Here is a 16,628-nt window from a genome sequence, read left to right as displayed (position 1 = left end):
GAGCCTCGGCTATTTTAATGTCGACAGATGGGGCTTGGATAAATTACGATATTTCAGTCCACTATATTACTAGATATTTCTTCTTAAAGTAGGCCAAAAATAAGTCAGACGCCTGTAGAAGTGTTCGACCCGCTGCACTTTGGTGCTCTAGGTGAAGTTCGCTACCAGAAGATTACTCGTATTTATTATGCCGTTATAAATTATGGAGTTTATATCTTTCTAAATTGTGGAAAAGTTAAAGACGCCTGTAGAAGTGTTCGACCCGCTACAATTTGGTGCACTGGGTGAAGTTCGCTACCAGAAGATTACTCGTATTTATTATGCCGTTATAAATTATGGAGTTTATATCTTTCTAAATTGTGGAAAAATGAAATAAATGTTAATCACCAAAACAAAAATTATTTAATTAAAATTTGCAATTGGTTAATGAACTGTTAGAACAAATTTATCGTCACTGAAAGTTTTGCCACTCGTAAAACTTATCGCAGTCGAGTTGTATAAGAATTAGGTAAAAATTGTTCAAACTAATTATATAAAACCGATTTCTAAGAATATCTTTAAACAAGAACAAATAAAAAATTGTTTATTTTAACGGTAATAGTTAGTGTAGGGACCTGTTGGCTCGAATTCGTGGCATGCAGGGCTTGCCACCACCCTCCTACGCATTGTAACCCGGCCTCCTGAATTAAAGGCTTCAAAAGTCGCTTGATGACTTAGGCCTTAGGTGGTGCCTTGGGTATTAGCCTAGCTGATTATTATTATTACTATTTGTTACTCATTTCAGTTTGAATAAATTTAAAGGAAACGCACTTCTAAATGTTTAAAATGTAATTACATTTTTAGAAAATTTCAGTTCGAATACCTTAAAGCCTGGTTTTCACTTGGCGGTTTTTGGGCGAAAAAACCCGGCGTCAACGGAAAATGGGCGAAAATTTCCGTCGACGCCGGGCGGAAATTCCGTCGGTTTTCGGTTTTGTGTGGCGATTTTCATTTCTATTTTTTTCGCTCAGTTGGGCGATTTCGCTCTTTTTCAACCAATCAAAAACCATTATCGAAAGGTGACTGTGACGTCAGGGGGGATGGTTAATTTTTTTTTTTTTTAAAGAGCTAATACCCAAGGCACCACCTTCGACCACATAAGCAATGTTGCCTGCCTCTTGCATCCGGAACTCGGCCACGTGCTTTTCTGTGAATTTTGGAATGTGTTTTTTTCTTGATACCCTTGTTGCCTTCCTTTCCTGTATGTTTCTTTCACCCAAACCGATCTTTCATAACTCATATTTCTTTAAACACGATAGTTCATGTAAAATAACATTAAATTTAAAATCCTTACATGAGCTTTAATCAATAGTTCACTGTTATGATCAGATAAATCATCCATTTTTAGGCCTAGCCTTAAATCTCCACTATCAGACGAAAACCGACGAACTCGCTGCCAGAAAAAAACGCTTTATTTCCGCCCTAAAAAGTGAAAATGCTAAAACGCCGACAGTGAGCGAAACGTTGAAAACCATATCGCCGACGTCGAACTTTCTGTCAGTGATTTTACGCCAAGTGGAAACCAGGCTTTAACCTAAAAGCTAAAACAAATTTCAAAGCGTAGAAAACGTAATTACATTTTTAAAAAATTAAATATTTTCGCCAAAATAATGTCTTAAATAAACGTCACCTTTTTTGAGTATAAACATTCCGGGATTAAAATATTACCGAGTTTATGCATATTTAAAACTAGAAGCGGCTCCAAAATAGAAAAGCCGAGAGATTGACAACTAAATCCAGAAGCGCATATTTTTACGTCGGAAAGGCTCAAAAGCTTCATTTAGCAAATCTCGGCTTCTCGCTCTCCCATTTACGCTGGAGCCAAAATAATTTCATTCCGAGGATCCCGAAAAGAATCATCAATTTCAATTTTCTCGTGTCTTTTAAATTAAATATTCATTCGCTTTTCCCGTTCTAACTCGAAATTATCGGGCCCCCCAAAACCAACGCGGTCCTCTTCTTAAGGGCAAAATCTGGGGCGTTTAGAGTTATTTCGGGATGGTCAAAGTTTACCGGACAGTTCGTGGAGAACCGGGTTGCGTATAAGAGGCCTTCAGAGCTGACCGTTCCAATCGTTTTGTTTGGGCGTTCGCATTTTTAAAGAAAACCATTAATAATTAGAGGGTATTTCTCAATCTAGGTTTCGTTTCGCTCGTTTCTACGCACTCGTCTTTTGATTAACGAAGCATCCACGTCGATTTGGAAAGTTACTCTCTCGAGCCGGACGCGGCTTCTTCAAATAATATTAATTGAAATAACTCTCGCTTCCTCTACGAATAAAGCAACTACGGTTTCTACCTCAATTAGTTCTCGCAGCCGAAAAGTTATTAAATTTACAAGCGCCATATTTTTGACGACGTAAGGCCATATTTAAACGGTTAATTTTGTTTATCGCGCCATACGGAGGGATTGTTAAAAATTGTCGTCAAACTTCAGTACTACCAGGGAATTTGTAACGTAATCACTCATAAGTATGCTATAAAAGCATTTTCAAGGGGTACGCTCAGTAACTAGTCACCGGAGCCAGCGCTGAGCCTATAAAAGTTGTGGAACGACTTTATGAACTTCCGGTTGTGACGTCACGATTGTCAGCGCTTTACGACCATTGAGTTGGGAATATTAATCTAGAGATCCAATCAAATCTGCTCCCCGCGAAACAAGTTTTTGAAAATTACGAATGTGCCGTCTTCTCTAAAATTACGAGAAAACGTTATCATATGACCCGTGGCGCCATCCATTATTTTTGAAAAAAAAAATCTTTTTGCCGGAAAACGCGTCTTATTTGAACGAACCATTGAGAGATAGACGGCGCCACGGGTAGAATGATAAAGTTTCCTCGTCATTTGGGAGCAGACGGCAGTATTCTTATTTTTTAAAAACTTGTTTCGCGAAATACTGAAATCCGACGGTTTGATTGGACCTCTAGATTAATATTCCCAACTCAATGCTTACGACTCGACGTCATCGGCTCAGAAGCCCGATGAATAGGCGAAACTATAAAGTAAATTTGGTCTTAAACAACTTGTTAAAATGGGAAAACAAAATAACGTTACTACCATTTCACAGCCAACTTCGATTCGGCAACTCATGTTCATAGTTGGCCGTGCGACGGTAAATAAAATATTATTCCTTCCAAATACAGTAAATACTGCCGACAGCTAATTAACTTACACCTTTATATTACAAAATGGTTTAAATAATAATTATAATTAGGTTATTTAGATGAATCGATCAAAATTTAAACCGCCATTAGCAAAATAAAATGAATAATAGTTCGTATTTCGTAGGATAGATGGCGCTGCAGTTCTCCACAAAATCACGTGACTACCATCTTTTCAGCCCCCCTGGACTTTATATTTTCTCCTATTCCGTAAAGCGCGCGGTTTTTCTTAATATGGGGCTTCTGCTATAAATTCTGCCACGATTTTGGTTTATGGCGTCTTCGAAGCAAAATGATGTTGTAACGGCGAAATTAACTGACAGCGATGTAAAGAGTTACTCGGTTTGTTTATTAATGACTGATTACGAAAAATTTTTAATTTGTGATTATTTCTAAATTGGTTTTCCTATTAAATAGGAAGTCAAAGTTAAGCCTTTGTTTATTTCTTCCATTTCTCCCGCCATTTTAGAATGAAAAAAAATCGCGGTACTTTTCACGGAAATACGCGTGTGTTGTATCCATATAGCCCTTTTTATCTCTGTTAACAAGGTTAGATTGGTCCGCGTATTTCTTAAATCGAAGTGTTGGATCAATAATATACCCGTGTGGGAGAGAGAGAGAGAGATAGTTGAGAGGCCGTGACCTAAATGAAGTTCGACTTTATTGAAAATTTGAGGGTCTATGTCGTAATACGAAAGCGATTAAACAGGGTTATGTTCGAAAGATGATGAGTGAATAGGGCCGAGACGAGGTTGGAAAGCCGAGAAGATGAAAGAGGAGGGTGTCGGACGGAGCGATTGTTAATGAGGTCAGAGTTCAAACCCCTTCCTTTCGCTCAGGGCGCGATCATCCACGATTACCGCGAGCGCGCTTTTCTCCTCTTTCGCTTCTTTTTTTGGGTCAGCACCTCGCGGCATTGGTGTTAAAAGGAAAAGCCCCGGATAAAGGGGCGCCGTCATTGGTTATCGATCCCGCGACGGAGAACGGCAAGATGAGGATGGGACGGCTGATAGTCGCTTGTTAAGATTCAAGACCCCGGCTTGTTTGAGTAGAGTGTATAGGCTGGCTTTATATTAGGGCGCCAGTCTTTTGTGTCCCGGTCCGGGGGTCGGGGATCTGTCAGAATGGATATCCGGATCGGCGGACGGGACACCAGAGAGCGCCAGCATCGCGGGAGGAGACAAAGCGGAGATAACTAATAAGGGAAAAATGGTGCCTACCCAAACACGACTTCCGATCGGGAGCCAACTCGAAGCCCTCTTTGCAGGCGCATCGGTGGGTACCAGATGGCGTGGCGAGACAGAGGTGCTGGCAGGGGAAGCCGTCGTCTCGACACGGAGAACCGTCATCTGTCGGAAAACCAGAGGAAAAGTGTTAAAAAAACACCCAAATTGGTATTCGCGAGAGGTCCGCGTCGTTGATAATAATTCGACTTGTCACCTTTAATTATGTGTATCTCGAAATAAAGGAACCAGCTGTAGGGGCGGACTGGGTTTATTCGGACACGATTCAAGAATTTTTTGGCTTAAGCCGTTCTTAAATGTCCATTTCGTAATGTTTTGTTCGATATTTATATTTTCGTATTATACACGTTACGAAGGTACCCAAGACTGGTGATCCATCATAAAATGAGTATTTAAATCTTAATAGATAATAGCGTAAGACTACGAATAGGATTTTAACGTTAGGCAGGAATCCATACCTCTACTTGGAATGTTTATCGCGGCAGATTTTCGTCTCGATGTGGCTGACGGGTTTTTTGACGTCACTACGTTAGCTTAACAAACAACGACGTGAGAGGGGAGCTCGCGCTGAAGGGATTTTTTATTTCGTAGGTGGGGCCAAAGCAGAAAATCCCCGCGATACAATAGTTCTGCGTCGACGCTCGCTGTCGTGGGGTTATTGCCCTAGTGAAAACTAACCTAAAAGGGTGGTTTCGCACTCGACGGAAAATTAAGAATATTAACTTGAACATTAATTGAACGGCGAGCCATTTGTAACTCGACTGTGGTATCCGTCATAGTTTTCCTTGAGTTTGAAATCACCCGAAAAGAATTCTGAGGGAAAATCTAATGGTATTAAGTTCTAATGAAAACCAGACCGCAGCTGCAAATTCAACGTAATAAGCCTATCCAACACCGTCATCTCGCCTTTCGCGTGACAGCCGTAAAAGTGGCGTCTTCTCTAGATTATTTGCTAAACTAATAATTAGGAAAGCTGTCTTGATTCTAGAAACTGTCTTTAGCTAAATGACGGTTCAGCAACGGATCTGGAGATGGCGGTAGTGTAATTACCAAATTTCGTCTGGTATGACGAGAATTTCCAGTTGGTTGAATCTCTAGTATATTTGCTACATCCAGGTTTGATAAATATTCATCTATAAACTTACTACAGCTCAAATTAAAGCGCTGAAAATAGCGACTCACTGCAGGTATCGTTGACGGATTCGTCGGTTCCATCCGGACAGTCCATGTTTCCGTCGCAAACGGTGGTCGGTTGAACGCACGTGCCATCTTCGCATCGAAAATGCTGCCCCATACACAGGGATTGCACTTCTACAAACAAAACCAAATTTCCACCAAAAGCATTAATAACTAAGTACATATTTACGTAAATGAAAAAGGAAAATAATTTATAAAGCAAAGTCATCAATTAATAAAGTCTGGAAAATATCCAATCAAAATAATTAACGGCGCTCCAAAGTAGAAACTCCTTATTTAATTTATCGTTGATCAAGGAATTCTAAACATGGGCCGCGCATCCAAAGAAAACTGGGATGGCAAGCCCTAATTTCGAACAACTTTTTTCAATGTGGAAAAGCGAGGTTTCATTGAGTTCCAACGAATACGGGGTTCGGGGGCGAGGAAGCTAAGACTACCCTCAGTTTGTTCAGAGACCAATTAAGCCTAATTGTCTCTCGTTGGAAAATTCCTTTAAGACGCTGTTTAGGTTCGCCGCCACTCGCCTCCTCTTCCTGAGAGATGGAGTCGTATAGCAACAGTCCTCCTCCGACGTTCGGGGCTACGAGAAATCGCCAAGAAAGGGAAGGGTAAAGTGGTCCTTCTTACCGCAACCGGCCTCGTCCGATCCATCAGAGCAATCGACGCCGCCATCACACCTCCACAATTTACGAATGCAGCGCCCTCCAGTCTGGCACCTGAATTGCTCCTCCGTGCATTCCATGGGAGCTGACAAATAAGCGACTCTTGTACAAAATAACTTCTACCTCGTCCCACGCGACTCTGGAATTTCGGGACCATCTCGACCGCTAAACGCGCTTAGCTCGTGACATCTCTGATTAGCCTTTTATTGCCTAATTATTTTCCCGAAAGCGACGAAATGTATTTTTCTATAATAGATAGAGGTGATCTATGATTAAAATTACGTTTAATAACCCCGTTCGAGGGGCGTTTGAAAGCTTACAGAATAATATCTCGGAAGATAGGATTATCAATAAAAGCAGATCCTTTATAATCGTAACATAAGATTTTGTCGTGGGTTCGAATCCCTGCGTTGGCAGGGCCGGACTTAGAGATCCTGGGCCCATAGGCAGATAAGGAGTCTGGGCCCCCTTTTCACGCGCTGCATTTACTCTTATCCCTGGAACTAGGCTGTGCCTGAATTTTCCTGATTCCGCGTAGAAGTCTGAGCTCTACGGTTATATTACTAAATAAAAGCTCTTAACAATCGTCGACTAAATACGCGATAATTATGCGACATAGTGATTTAAGGCTGTGTCCGTAAACTGCCAGGCAGAAATTAAGGTAATTTTAAAACAAAATCTTCTACCTAGGAATTTATCCAATATAAATTACGATTGATATTATAGATTTATGCCTTCGAATACAGTAATTACGGTCACTGGAGGGCCCCTTCCAAGGATGGGCCCCTAGGCCACGGCCTAGGTTGGCCTAGGCCGAAATACGGCACTAACGCGTTGGACTTAAAAAAAACTATAACCTAAAACACGTTACAATGTACAGAATTTTAATCGGGTTCACAAAAATAAAGCGTAGAAGTTAATATACAGGGTGTTAACTTAAAAACGATACGAGGTCAATAACTCGAAATGTATTTCAGCTAAGAATTTGAAACTTTCAGGACGCATAGAACGTGCTGGGGGTAACTTGAAAATGGAAATTTCCATGACCTTGAACCATGTCTTCAAGGCCATTAAAAATTCATTTCGAGAACCATTAGATAAACAATATTGGTTTCAATTAGAAAAGTGTTTCCCTTCACATTTTAGGTGATAGCTTTGATCCTTCTTTATTTGACCAATAACAAGTCGAAATAATTTAGATGAAAATAATGTACCAGAGACCAAGTTGAAGGGCTAAGAACTGAAAATTTTTCAGATTTCTAGCTGAAACAAATTTGGAGTTATTGGCCCTGTATCGTTTTTTAGTTAACACCCTGTAGAATTCTGATAACACTAACAAGGAGACATCCCGAAGTGTAACCCACCGGTCTTGGTCAAACTCGGGGAATTGAAAAATCCTAAAGGGAATTTATTCAATGGACAACCGTTTTGCCATCGCAACGATAAATGTTTTTGACAACAACAAATGGAAATTTTCCCATTGAAAATAACATGGGATTCTGACCGATTCCTAGGACCCCCTGTGAAAAATTTTAACAAATTTCAAAATTTCGAAAATGCCAAAAATAGAAAAAATAGATAAAAAAAACCTCAAAATTGAACAACTTTTGATCAATTTGAGGTCAAAATCCCATGTTATTTTCAATGGGAAAATTTAACATTTATCGTTGCCATGACAAAACGGTTGCCCATTGAATAAATTCCCTTTAGGATTTTTCAAGTTACATGAAGGTCTACCAATCCCCCGATTTTGAACAAAATCGGTGTGTAACACCTCGGGTAGTCTCCTTGTAAGTCACTTTACTTGGAGTACTTGGTGAAAATATAGGAATGATAATAATAAAAAGGATATTTTCACAAATTTTTATAGACTATTTGTTATCATTAAAAAGTACTATGTTTCTAATATTAAACTATAACGTTTGCTTAAAAAAACCAATATCGGTTTTGTAGCCTAGACAATGCACGAGATAAAACAATAAAAACGCAGCAAGCACGACAGCCGAGACCGCTCTCATTAAACATTTCCGGAACAGTAACAATCATTCCGCCCTCGAGATTCTGCTAATGGCGAAAAAAGTACGTCAAGCCTGGATATAACGCGATACTCGCGAGATCACGAGCAAATTTTCCTGACCAAAGGGATCATCTCATAGTGGACAAAACGAGAAACGAATGAAGAGATTCTTATACTCACGACAATCTGCTTCGTCCGAATGGTCGTCGCAGTCATAATCCCCGTCGCATCTCCAAGTTAGACTGACGCAAGTGCCTTCCTTGCAGCGAAATTCACCGGCACGACATTCCACTTTACCTGCAATGGAGGCGGATATTATCTTGAGTTACGAACTTACCGCATTCTTTATTAATTATCGATTTTTTCAAGAGTATTGTTTTAAATATCGATTTCTTCTGTCTCATAAATGAAGCTCGTTTTTAAGAGCAATTTTTCAGAGTGATTTTTGTAATTCCGTAGTTTATATGATTTTAATAATAATAATACTAATAATCAGCTAATTTAATACGAAAGGAGCTACACAGGCCTAAGTCAACTAGTAAATCCAATTACCGGTGGTCGGCTAAAATTGAGTCTAAAGGGTTATTAACATCAGTGAAGAGGGCTGTTTTCTCTTACGAAAATGACTCGATACGATGTACAAATTTGGATCCGATTGAAAGCAATACACGTGAAATGATATAATTTTGGAATCAAATATGATCGTAACTTTTTAAGCGTTTTAACTAAATTTTATCATCACACCATGATAAAGTAATAATCAGCTAGACTAATACCCAATGCACCACCTTAGGCATAAGTCATCAAGCAACTTTTAAAGCCATTAACTCAGGTGGTCGGTTTACAATGCGTAGGCGGGTGGTGGCAAGCCCTTCAAGCCACGCTAGCCAACAGCTCCCTACACTTACTATTACCGTTAACTTCAGCAAGTGTTTATGGAAAGGGGAAGCCAAAGAGCTCGGGGAAAAACCCCTAAACCAGCAGGCAGAAAACTTAAAAACCACGTTCCCCTCCCGATTTCCCGGATAAATACCACGCCCATTCGCTTTTCCATGGGTAATATTCCCCCCTTTCTACAGAATCTCTCTCCGTATGGGTGGAGAATATATCCAAGGTATTATGAAAACAAAAGGCTATAGTTGCTGTAACATATTATCGGTTAACTTGAATAAATTCTTGACAATGTCTTTACGTGTCTCAACCTTTGACATTAGTGGCAGCCGGTTTTTTCACTCACTAAATTACGTTTAATTATTTTAATAATTTAAATTTTCATTGAAAAGAGTCGGTCGAAACATTTCGAGACACAATGAATAAAAATAAACCATTTTCGTCGGCTTCTTCCCAAAAACATTAACCTCCAAAAACTTTCTATAAAAACTCTTAGGTGTCTAGCCCACTTTGCAAAAACCCAATTCAAGCCTTGTTTTCGACGAATTTAAGATTCTAGCTATCTCTACCGAGCACGTTATCAAGCGAGAGAGAGGTTACGTGACTAATAAAAGAAAATAAACCTTTTTTTTATGGAAGAAGGAGGATGAGGATGAGGATGAAGAGGAGGAGGATGAGGATGAGGATGAAGAGGAGGAGGATGAGGATGAGGATGAAGAGGAGGAGGATGAGGATGAGGAGATAGTCTCAGCTCAACGTACGACTCGCTCAATAACGCACTTTGCGTTTAGGCCCCGCGAAAATGAGTCGCTGCTATTGGCGAGATAAACAGCGCGCGCCCTGGCGGAGAAAGGAGGCCTTTCCACTAGATAATGGAAAGGAACATTAGGTCTAAACAAGCAGAAGCTTTCGTTTCCAAACGCCGCCACCAACACGAAAAGAAAAACATCGCCGAGGAAAAAAAGTTCCGTTTTTCTATACGAAAAGCAACTATACAAGCGAAAAGAATGGAAGAAAAACTAATTGCGCCAACCTCGCGTTTTTAGAAGCAACCCCCTCAAGACGTTCTCTTCAGTAGCAAGGAACTGGGGAGGACCACCTTCCTCTTTTACTTACTCGCCTCGTCTCCTCGCGTTGTTGCTAATGGCAACCCGTCCATTTGGAATTTACCTGTCTAGGCCTAACTTCGTCTATAAGGGACATTCCAAAAGTGCGGAAGTTTATTTATTTTGTTCGGCGCTGAGATAACTACTTTTCCGTTGTTATAGTTCCACCCAATTGCATTTTTAGTTACGACTCTTTTCTGATAAAATATCTTTAGTTGCCCTACAATAACATAGAAATTTAATATAGAGTACTTTCGAAGAACTTCGAGAATATAGAAAGTTTGGTCCGCGGTATTGTGTACTTACCAAGTTATTATACGAAGAAGTTTATTAATACTTATTTTATCCGATAAGTATCCAATTAGGCCATAAAAATTAAACAACGTGTATTCCCCGTACACATCGCGTATTATTTTTCGTAACTATATAAAATTTTGAAATTACACTGCGTAGGAATATGTAATGGTTAAGAATATAAATAGGGCGGTGCGAGTAGTGGTTTTAGGCAATCGAGTCGGGTATCGAGAACGAATTTTTTTTTCATCGAGTATTCGAGTCGAGTCATATTGAAGTCGAGTCGAATAATCGAGGACTTGATTAAGGGGAAATTTTATCTTATTCGAGTCAAGTAATTCAGAAAAAACCTCGAGTAATATTTTTAACGAGTCGGGTTATCGAGTATACTTGATTAGGAGCCGGCTTTATTCAAGTAATTAGGAAATTAAATTTGAAATGAGTATAAACTAACTTTTAATGATGAAAAATACTCCTTTAATTTAATTTCCACAACTTTAGTAACACCATAGTGACTAGTGGGATATAAAATACTAGTATACTAGGCTACTAGCCTAATTATAGTAATTAATAGTAAAATAACAATACAATATACATTTGTTTTAAATAAGTAATGTATACCGTATGTCCGTATATTGCTTAGGAAGTTAATTAGACACCCGAGTCCTAACGGCGGCCGACATCCGAACTCGTAAAGTGACACTCCCAACCAAAACCAAAACTTTATAATATTTTTTGAAGAAAAACCGCGCAGGCGCACTACGTATTAAAAACCGTTATCCACCCCCAAGGTCATTTGTTGTTTGTACGTCTTGTGGGGACCGTTTATTATTGCCACTCCAAAAAGTGGCACAAACCCCTCTTTGAGCTTAGAGCAGCTTATTCGAGTAATCGGGTACCCGACTCTGCAATTTTTTGGTACTCGATAATCGACGAGTATTTTCCAATTACTTATTCGAGGTCGAGTGCCACAAACTTCGATCATCAAGGTCTCTCACGCTGCTAGGCGAAAGTGCTAACCATTCCGTCATAAGCTGGTATAGAACCTAGCTCCTCTCGCTCCTCTAACCACTGGACTAACTCACCAGTGACACGTCTCGGAACGAATTGTTTAGAACCTTCAAGATATATCCCGTTATGTTTTTTTTTCTGTGGGATCTCTTTGTGGATACAACGACCCGGAAGACCTAAATGATGACGCGCGGGAAGTTAATACATCTAATGATAGCTTTCCTGTACGAGTTTGCTCGTGTACAGCTTTTAAACAAAACAACAGTTATAACTCAATGGCTTCGCAAACGTTACGTCTTGTTTGTTCAACTATCGATGTGGTACGAACATTTCCGGAATGAAATTTCTCCGGAGGAACAAACGAATGACATGATAACGGTTCGAAAGGATTTAAGGCTCATTTTCACACTCGCTGGAACCAGTAAAATATTATGAAGTGAACACTCAAGCTTTTGAAAATGCTACTTTAACGTTCGCTAGAGTCAGTTCAATTATCTGTAGTGAACGCTCAAGTTTTTAAAAATGTTTCCTTAAAGCTCGCTAGAACCAGTTCAATTATCTGTAGTGAACGCTCAAGTTTTTAAAAATGTTTCCTTAAAGCTCGCTAGAACCAGTTCAATTATCTGTAGTGAACGCTCAAGTTTTTAAAAATGTTTCCTTAAAGCTCGCTAGAACCAGTTCAATTATCTGTAGTGAACGCTCAAGTTTTTAAAAATGTTTCCTTAAAGCTCGCTAGAACCAGTTCAATTATCTGTAGTGAACGCTCAAGTTTTTAAAAATGTTTCCTTAAAGCTCGCTAGAACCAGTTCAATTATCTGTAGTGAACGCTCAAGTTTTTAAAAATGTTTCCTTAAAGCTCGCTAGAGCCAGTTAAATATACTGAAGTGAACGCTCAAGCTTTTGAAAATGTTATTTTCACACTCGCTGGAACCAGTAAAATATTATGAAGTGAACGCTCAAGCTTTTGAAAATGTTATTTTCACACTCGCTGGAACCAGTAAAATATTATGAAGTGAACGCTCAAGTTTTTGAAAATGTTATTTTCACACTCGCTGGAACCAGTAAAATATTATGAAATGAACGCTCAAGCTTTTGAAAATGTTATTTTCACACTCGCTGGAACCCGTAAAATATTATGAAGTGAACACTCAAGCTTTTGAAAATGCTACTTTAACGTTCGCTAGAGCCATTAAAATATTATGAAGTGAACACTCAAGCTTTTGAAAATGCTACTTTAACGTTCGCTAGAGCCATTAAAATATTATGAAGTGAACACTCAAGCTTTTGAAAATGCTACTTTAACGTTCGCTAGAGCCATTAAAATATTATGAAGTGAACACTCAAGCTTTTGAAAATGCTACTTTAACGTTCGCTAGAGCCATTAAAATATTATGAAGTGAACACTCAAGCTTTTGAAAATGCTACTTTAACGTTCGCTAGAGCCATTAAAATATTATGAAGTGAACACTCAAGCTTTTGAAAATGCTACTTTAACGTTCGCTAGAGCCATTAAAATATTATGAAGTGAACACTCAAGCTTTTGAAAATGCTACTTTAACGTTCGCTAGAGCCATTAAAATATTATGAAGTGAACACTCAAGCTTTTGAAAATGCTACTTTAACGTTCGCTAGAGCCATTAAAATATTATGAAGTGAACACTCAAGCTTTTGAAAATGCTACTTTAACGTTCGCTAGAGCCATTAAAATATTCTGAAGTGAACACTCAAGCTTTTGAAAATGCTACTTTAACGTTCGCTAGAGCCATTAAAATATTATGAAGTGAACACTCAAGCTTTTGAAAATGCTACTTTAACGTTCGCTAGAGCCATTAAAATATTATGAAGTGAACACTCAAGCTTTTGAAAATGCTACTTTAACGTTCGCTAGAGCCATTAAAATATTATGAAGTGAACACTCAAGCTTTTGAAAATGCTACTTCAACGTTCGCTAGAGCCATTAAAATATTCTGAAGTGAACACTCAAGCTTTTGAAAATGCTACTTTAACGTTCGCTAGAGCCATTAAAATATTATGAAGTGAACACTCAAGCTTTTGAAAATGCTACTTTAACGTTCGCTAGAGCCATTAAAATATTATGAAGTTAACACTCAAGCTTTTGAAAATGCTACTTTAACGTTCGCTAGAGCCATTAAAATATTATGAAGTGAACACTCAAGCTTTTGAAAATGCTACTTTAACGTTCGCTAGAGCCATTAAAATATTATGAAGTGAACACTCAAGCTTTTGAAAATGCTACTTTAACGTTCGCTAGAGCCATTAAAATATTATGAAGTGAACACTCAAGCTTTTGAAAATGCTACTTTAACGTTCGCTAGAGCCATTAAAATATTATGAAGTGAACACTCAAGCTTTTGAAAATGCTACTTTAACGTTCGCTAGAGCCATTAAAATATTATGAAGTGAACACTCAAGCTTTTGAAAATGCTACTTTAACGTTCGCTAGAGCCATTAAAATATTATGAAGTTAACACTCAAGCTTTTGAAAATGCTACTTTAACGTTCGCTAGAGCCATTAAAATATTCTGAAGTGAGCAATCACGCTTTTGAAATAATTATTTAATTTAATTCCATGGTCGCTAGAATTTAAGCGATCTGTGTACTAGATTAAAAATTTGATCTTGAAGACAATCTGACAGAAACCAACTTCAGGCGATGTCCTAATGTCAATTGGACCAATTAGAATTAAGACATCAAATGCACATTGTTGAAATTAAAATGTCAACGTGTTTGCATGATTGCATGATTATGGTAACTTAAAAAAATTCTAGTTAATAAAAACCACCTATGGAACAATGCAGTTAAATTACGCGAAAACCCTAACCAATTTAAAGTAATGATAAAACTTACGAAATACACGGGGCATTATTTCTTTAAGAATAAAATTAAAACGTGAAACTCGGACCAAATAAATCTTCGAGTCAAAAACCAATTAAAATTGAATAAAAATAGCCATAATTTCCCACGGTAGACCGGTTTCCGCCTATTTGGGACTCGTTAGTCATAAGCCGTCGGGGAATCTGACTTGCGACTAATTAAACCAATCCGAGACTTTTGTAAGTTTTATCATTTCTATAAATTTGTTAGTGTTTACTTTTTATTATGGACTTTGCTAACTTTTCGCGTAATTTAACTAAAAAATTTCTAATTTATCTTCCGTTTAAACTAATTAAAATAAATAGAAGTAGCTATGACGGTTTGTAGAAATTATAATTTCAACGTGTTTGGTACTTTGAATTAGGCTTAATAAAAACCGCAAAAACAAAAAGGAATGACATATTTTTTATATAAGCAGGTTAAGCCACTCCTCAAAAACGTGTAGAGAGAACAATCAAGCTACGTCTACACTCATCTACAAGTTTCCCCTACACGTCTTAGAGCTGTTTTAACCTGTTATGATTTCTACAAGTGTGGTTTACGCCTATTTTGTTGATCATAATTAATATGTAATGTAAAGAGGCAATTGGGTGTTTCAAAAGGTTATGCAAAATTTTAAGGAGTTGTAGGAGAGAGAGCTTCAAAGTGTGGCCTACTAGCTCCTGGAAGTAGGCTGCCACAAGCGCAGAATCAAGCAGCAGGGAAACGCGATCGTTAAAGTTTGGGATCGTGTGATAGGTAAAAAAGGACTTTGTAAACAAATCGAGGTAACCAGCGTAAAAAGTAAACTTAAACAGTATTTAAAGTCCCTGCTGCTTGATTTTGCGCTTGTTGCAGTCTACTTCTAGGGGCTAGTAGGCCACACTTTGAAGCTCTCTGGCGCTCTTTTAACTCATCGTAGGAAAATGGAAGAAAACAGACATACTTCTCAACTCACCCTCTACAACTACTTAAAGTTTTTGCATACATTTTTGAAACACCTTGCATTGTTCTCAAATGAAAATTAATTTGAACTGACGTTGTGAAACCGGCTTTCAGATAAAATTTCAAAATAATCCCAACCACATGGCAAGCCGATTTGCCCAAAATAACGAGAAAAGTCCCCGGTAACGAGTAAAGAAAAGAAAATTCCACTCCCCCATTTCCTCTTCCCCCCTCCGGGAGTAAAAAATCCCCGTCATCCGTCTTTTTTATTAAATTATGAAACATCCTCGAAATTGAATCCGAAAAGGTCACCTCCGTATTACGGCCCGACTTTCCTTAAACGTAACTGGAAGAATGACATAAATAACTTTCAGAAATACCTTGCCAGCCGGGGTTCTGTTTCCTTCTAATTAATGGAAATTCATCCCCGACAAAAGAATTTTAGCCCCCCTCCCCGTTTTCCCGAAATTCTTTGTAATCCGGCGACTTCCCAAAAACAAAAAGCGTAGAGCCCGCCTGTGACGCCGGGGAGAAAGTTACTCGGGGCAAGACCCCTGTCAACTCTCGCCTAAACCCAATTACGAAGGATAAGACCGAGATGGGCGCAAAAATTAATGATCGCAGGTGCATGCTCGAATATATTACTCAGCTGTCATTCCTCGGTCGACGTTATAAAGGGCTAATTTCAACTGCCGAGTTATAATAGAATCCCACTTTCCGTTCTTATAAGTCATTCTAAAATATCAAATCGACAAATACACGAATAAAAGAGTTCATTCTTTGGGCGTCCACTCTTGATATGTTAGTAGATTGTGGAATTGACAAGAGAAGCGCGCTCAAATACTTCAACCGTACGGCAGAAAGTGTAACCTAGGAGCAACAAACGCAGCTAGCCTTTAAACACGCAGGCAGTGTTGTGTACAAATTTCATTGGACGAGCCTTTACGCTGAACTTTATTCAGGCGGGGGGAAGATCATTTCCGAATTTCCCCCTTCCGACGGCAGCAAACGCTAAAGCGTCTAACCAATGAAAATTGCACTCAAGAAAATCTACGACTTTTGACGGGTTGCTGTGTAACGTAGGAGCAACAAACGCAGCACCCCACACAAGGAAAACGCGACCCGTCAAAAGTCGTCTATTTTCTTGTGTTCATTTTTCTCTGGTTAGACGCTTTAGCACCTGTTGCC

At 38.8% G+C, this 16,628-nt stretch overlaps 1 protein-coding gene across 1 annotated transcript in view; it reads right to left on the bottom strand.

Annotated features, from left to right (window-relative positions):
* LOC149948109 (low-density lipoprotein receptor-related protein 4-like) overlaps positions 1-16,628 on the bottom strand; it is a 133,508-nt gene that overhangs the window by 16,796 nt on the left and 100,084 nt on the right. Inside the window, exons 8-11 of the mRNA XM_090172984.1 lie at positions 8,500-8,616; positions 6,268-6,387; positions 5,626-5,754; positions 4,420-4,548 (exon numbers count right to left, since the gene is read on the bottom strand). Of these exons, the coding sequence (XP_090029110.1) occupies positions 4,420-4,548; positions 5,626-5,754; positions 6,268-6,387; positions 8,500-8,616 (495 nt within the window). The remainder of the gene's footprint in view (positions 1-4,419; positions 4,549-5,625; positions 5,755-6,267; positions 6,388-8,499; positions 8,617-16,628) is intronic.

Source organism: Leiobunum rupestre, chromosome 4, assembly GCF_980474605.1.
Source record: "Leiobunum rupestre chromosome 4, qqLeiRupe1.1.hap1, whole genome shotgun sequence".
Classification (NCBI taxonomy): Eukaryota; Metazoa; Arthropoda; class Arachnida; order Opiliones; family Sclerosomatidae; genus Leiobunum; species Leiobunum rupestre.
Note: the sequence above shows the minus strand (reverse complement) of the source record. Positions and strands in the feature narration are given on the sequence as shown.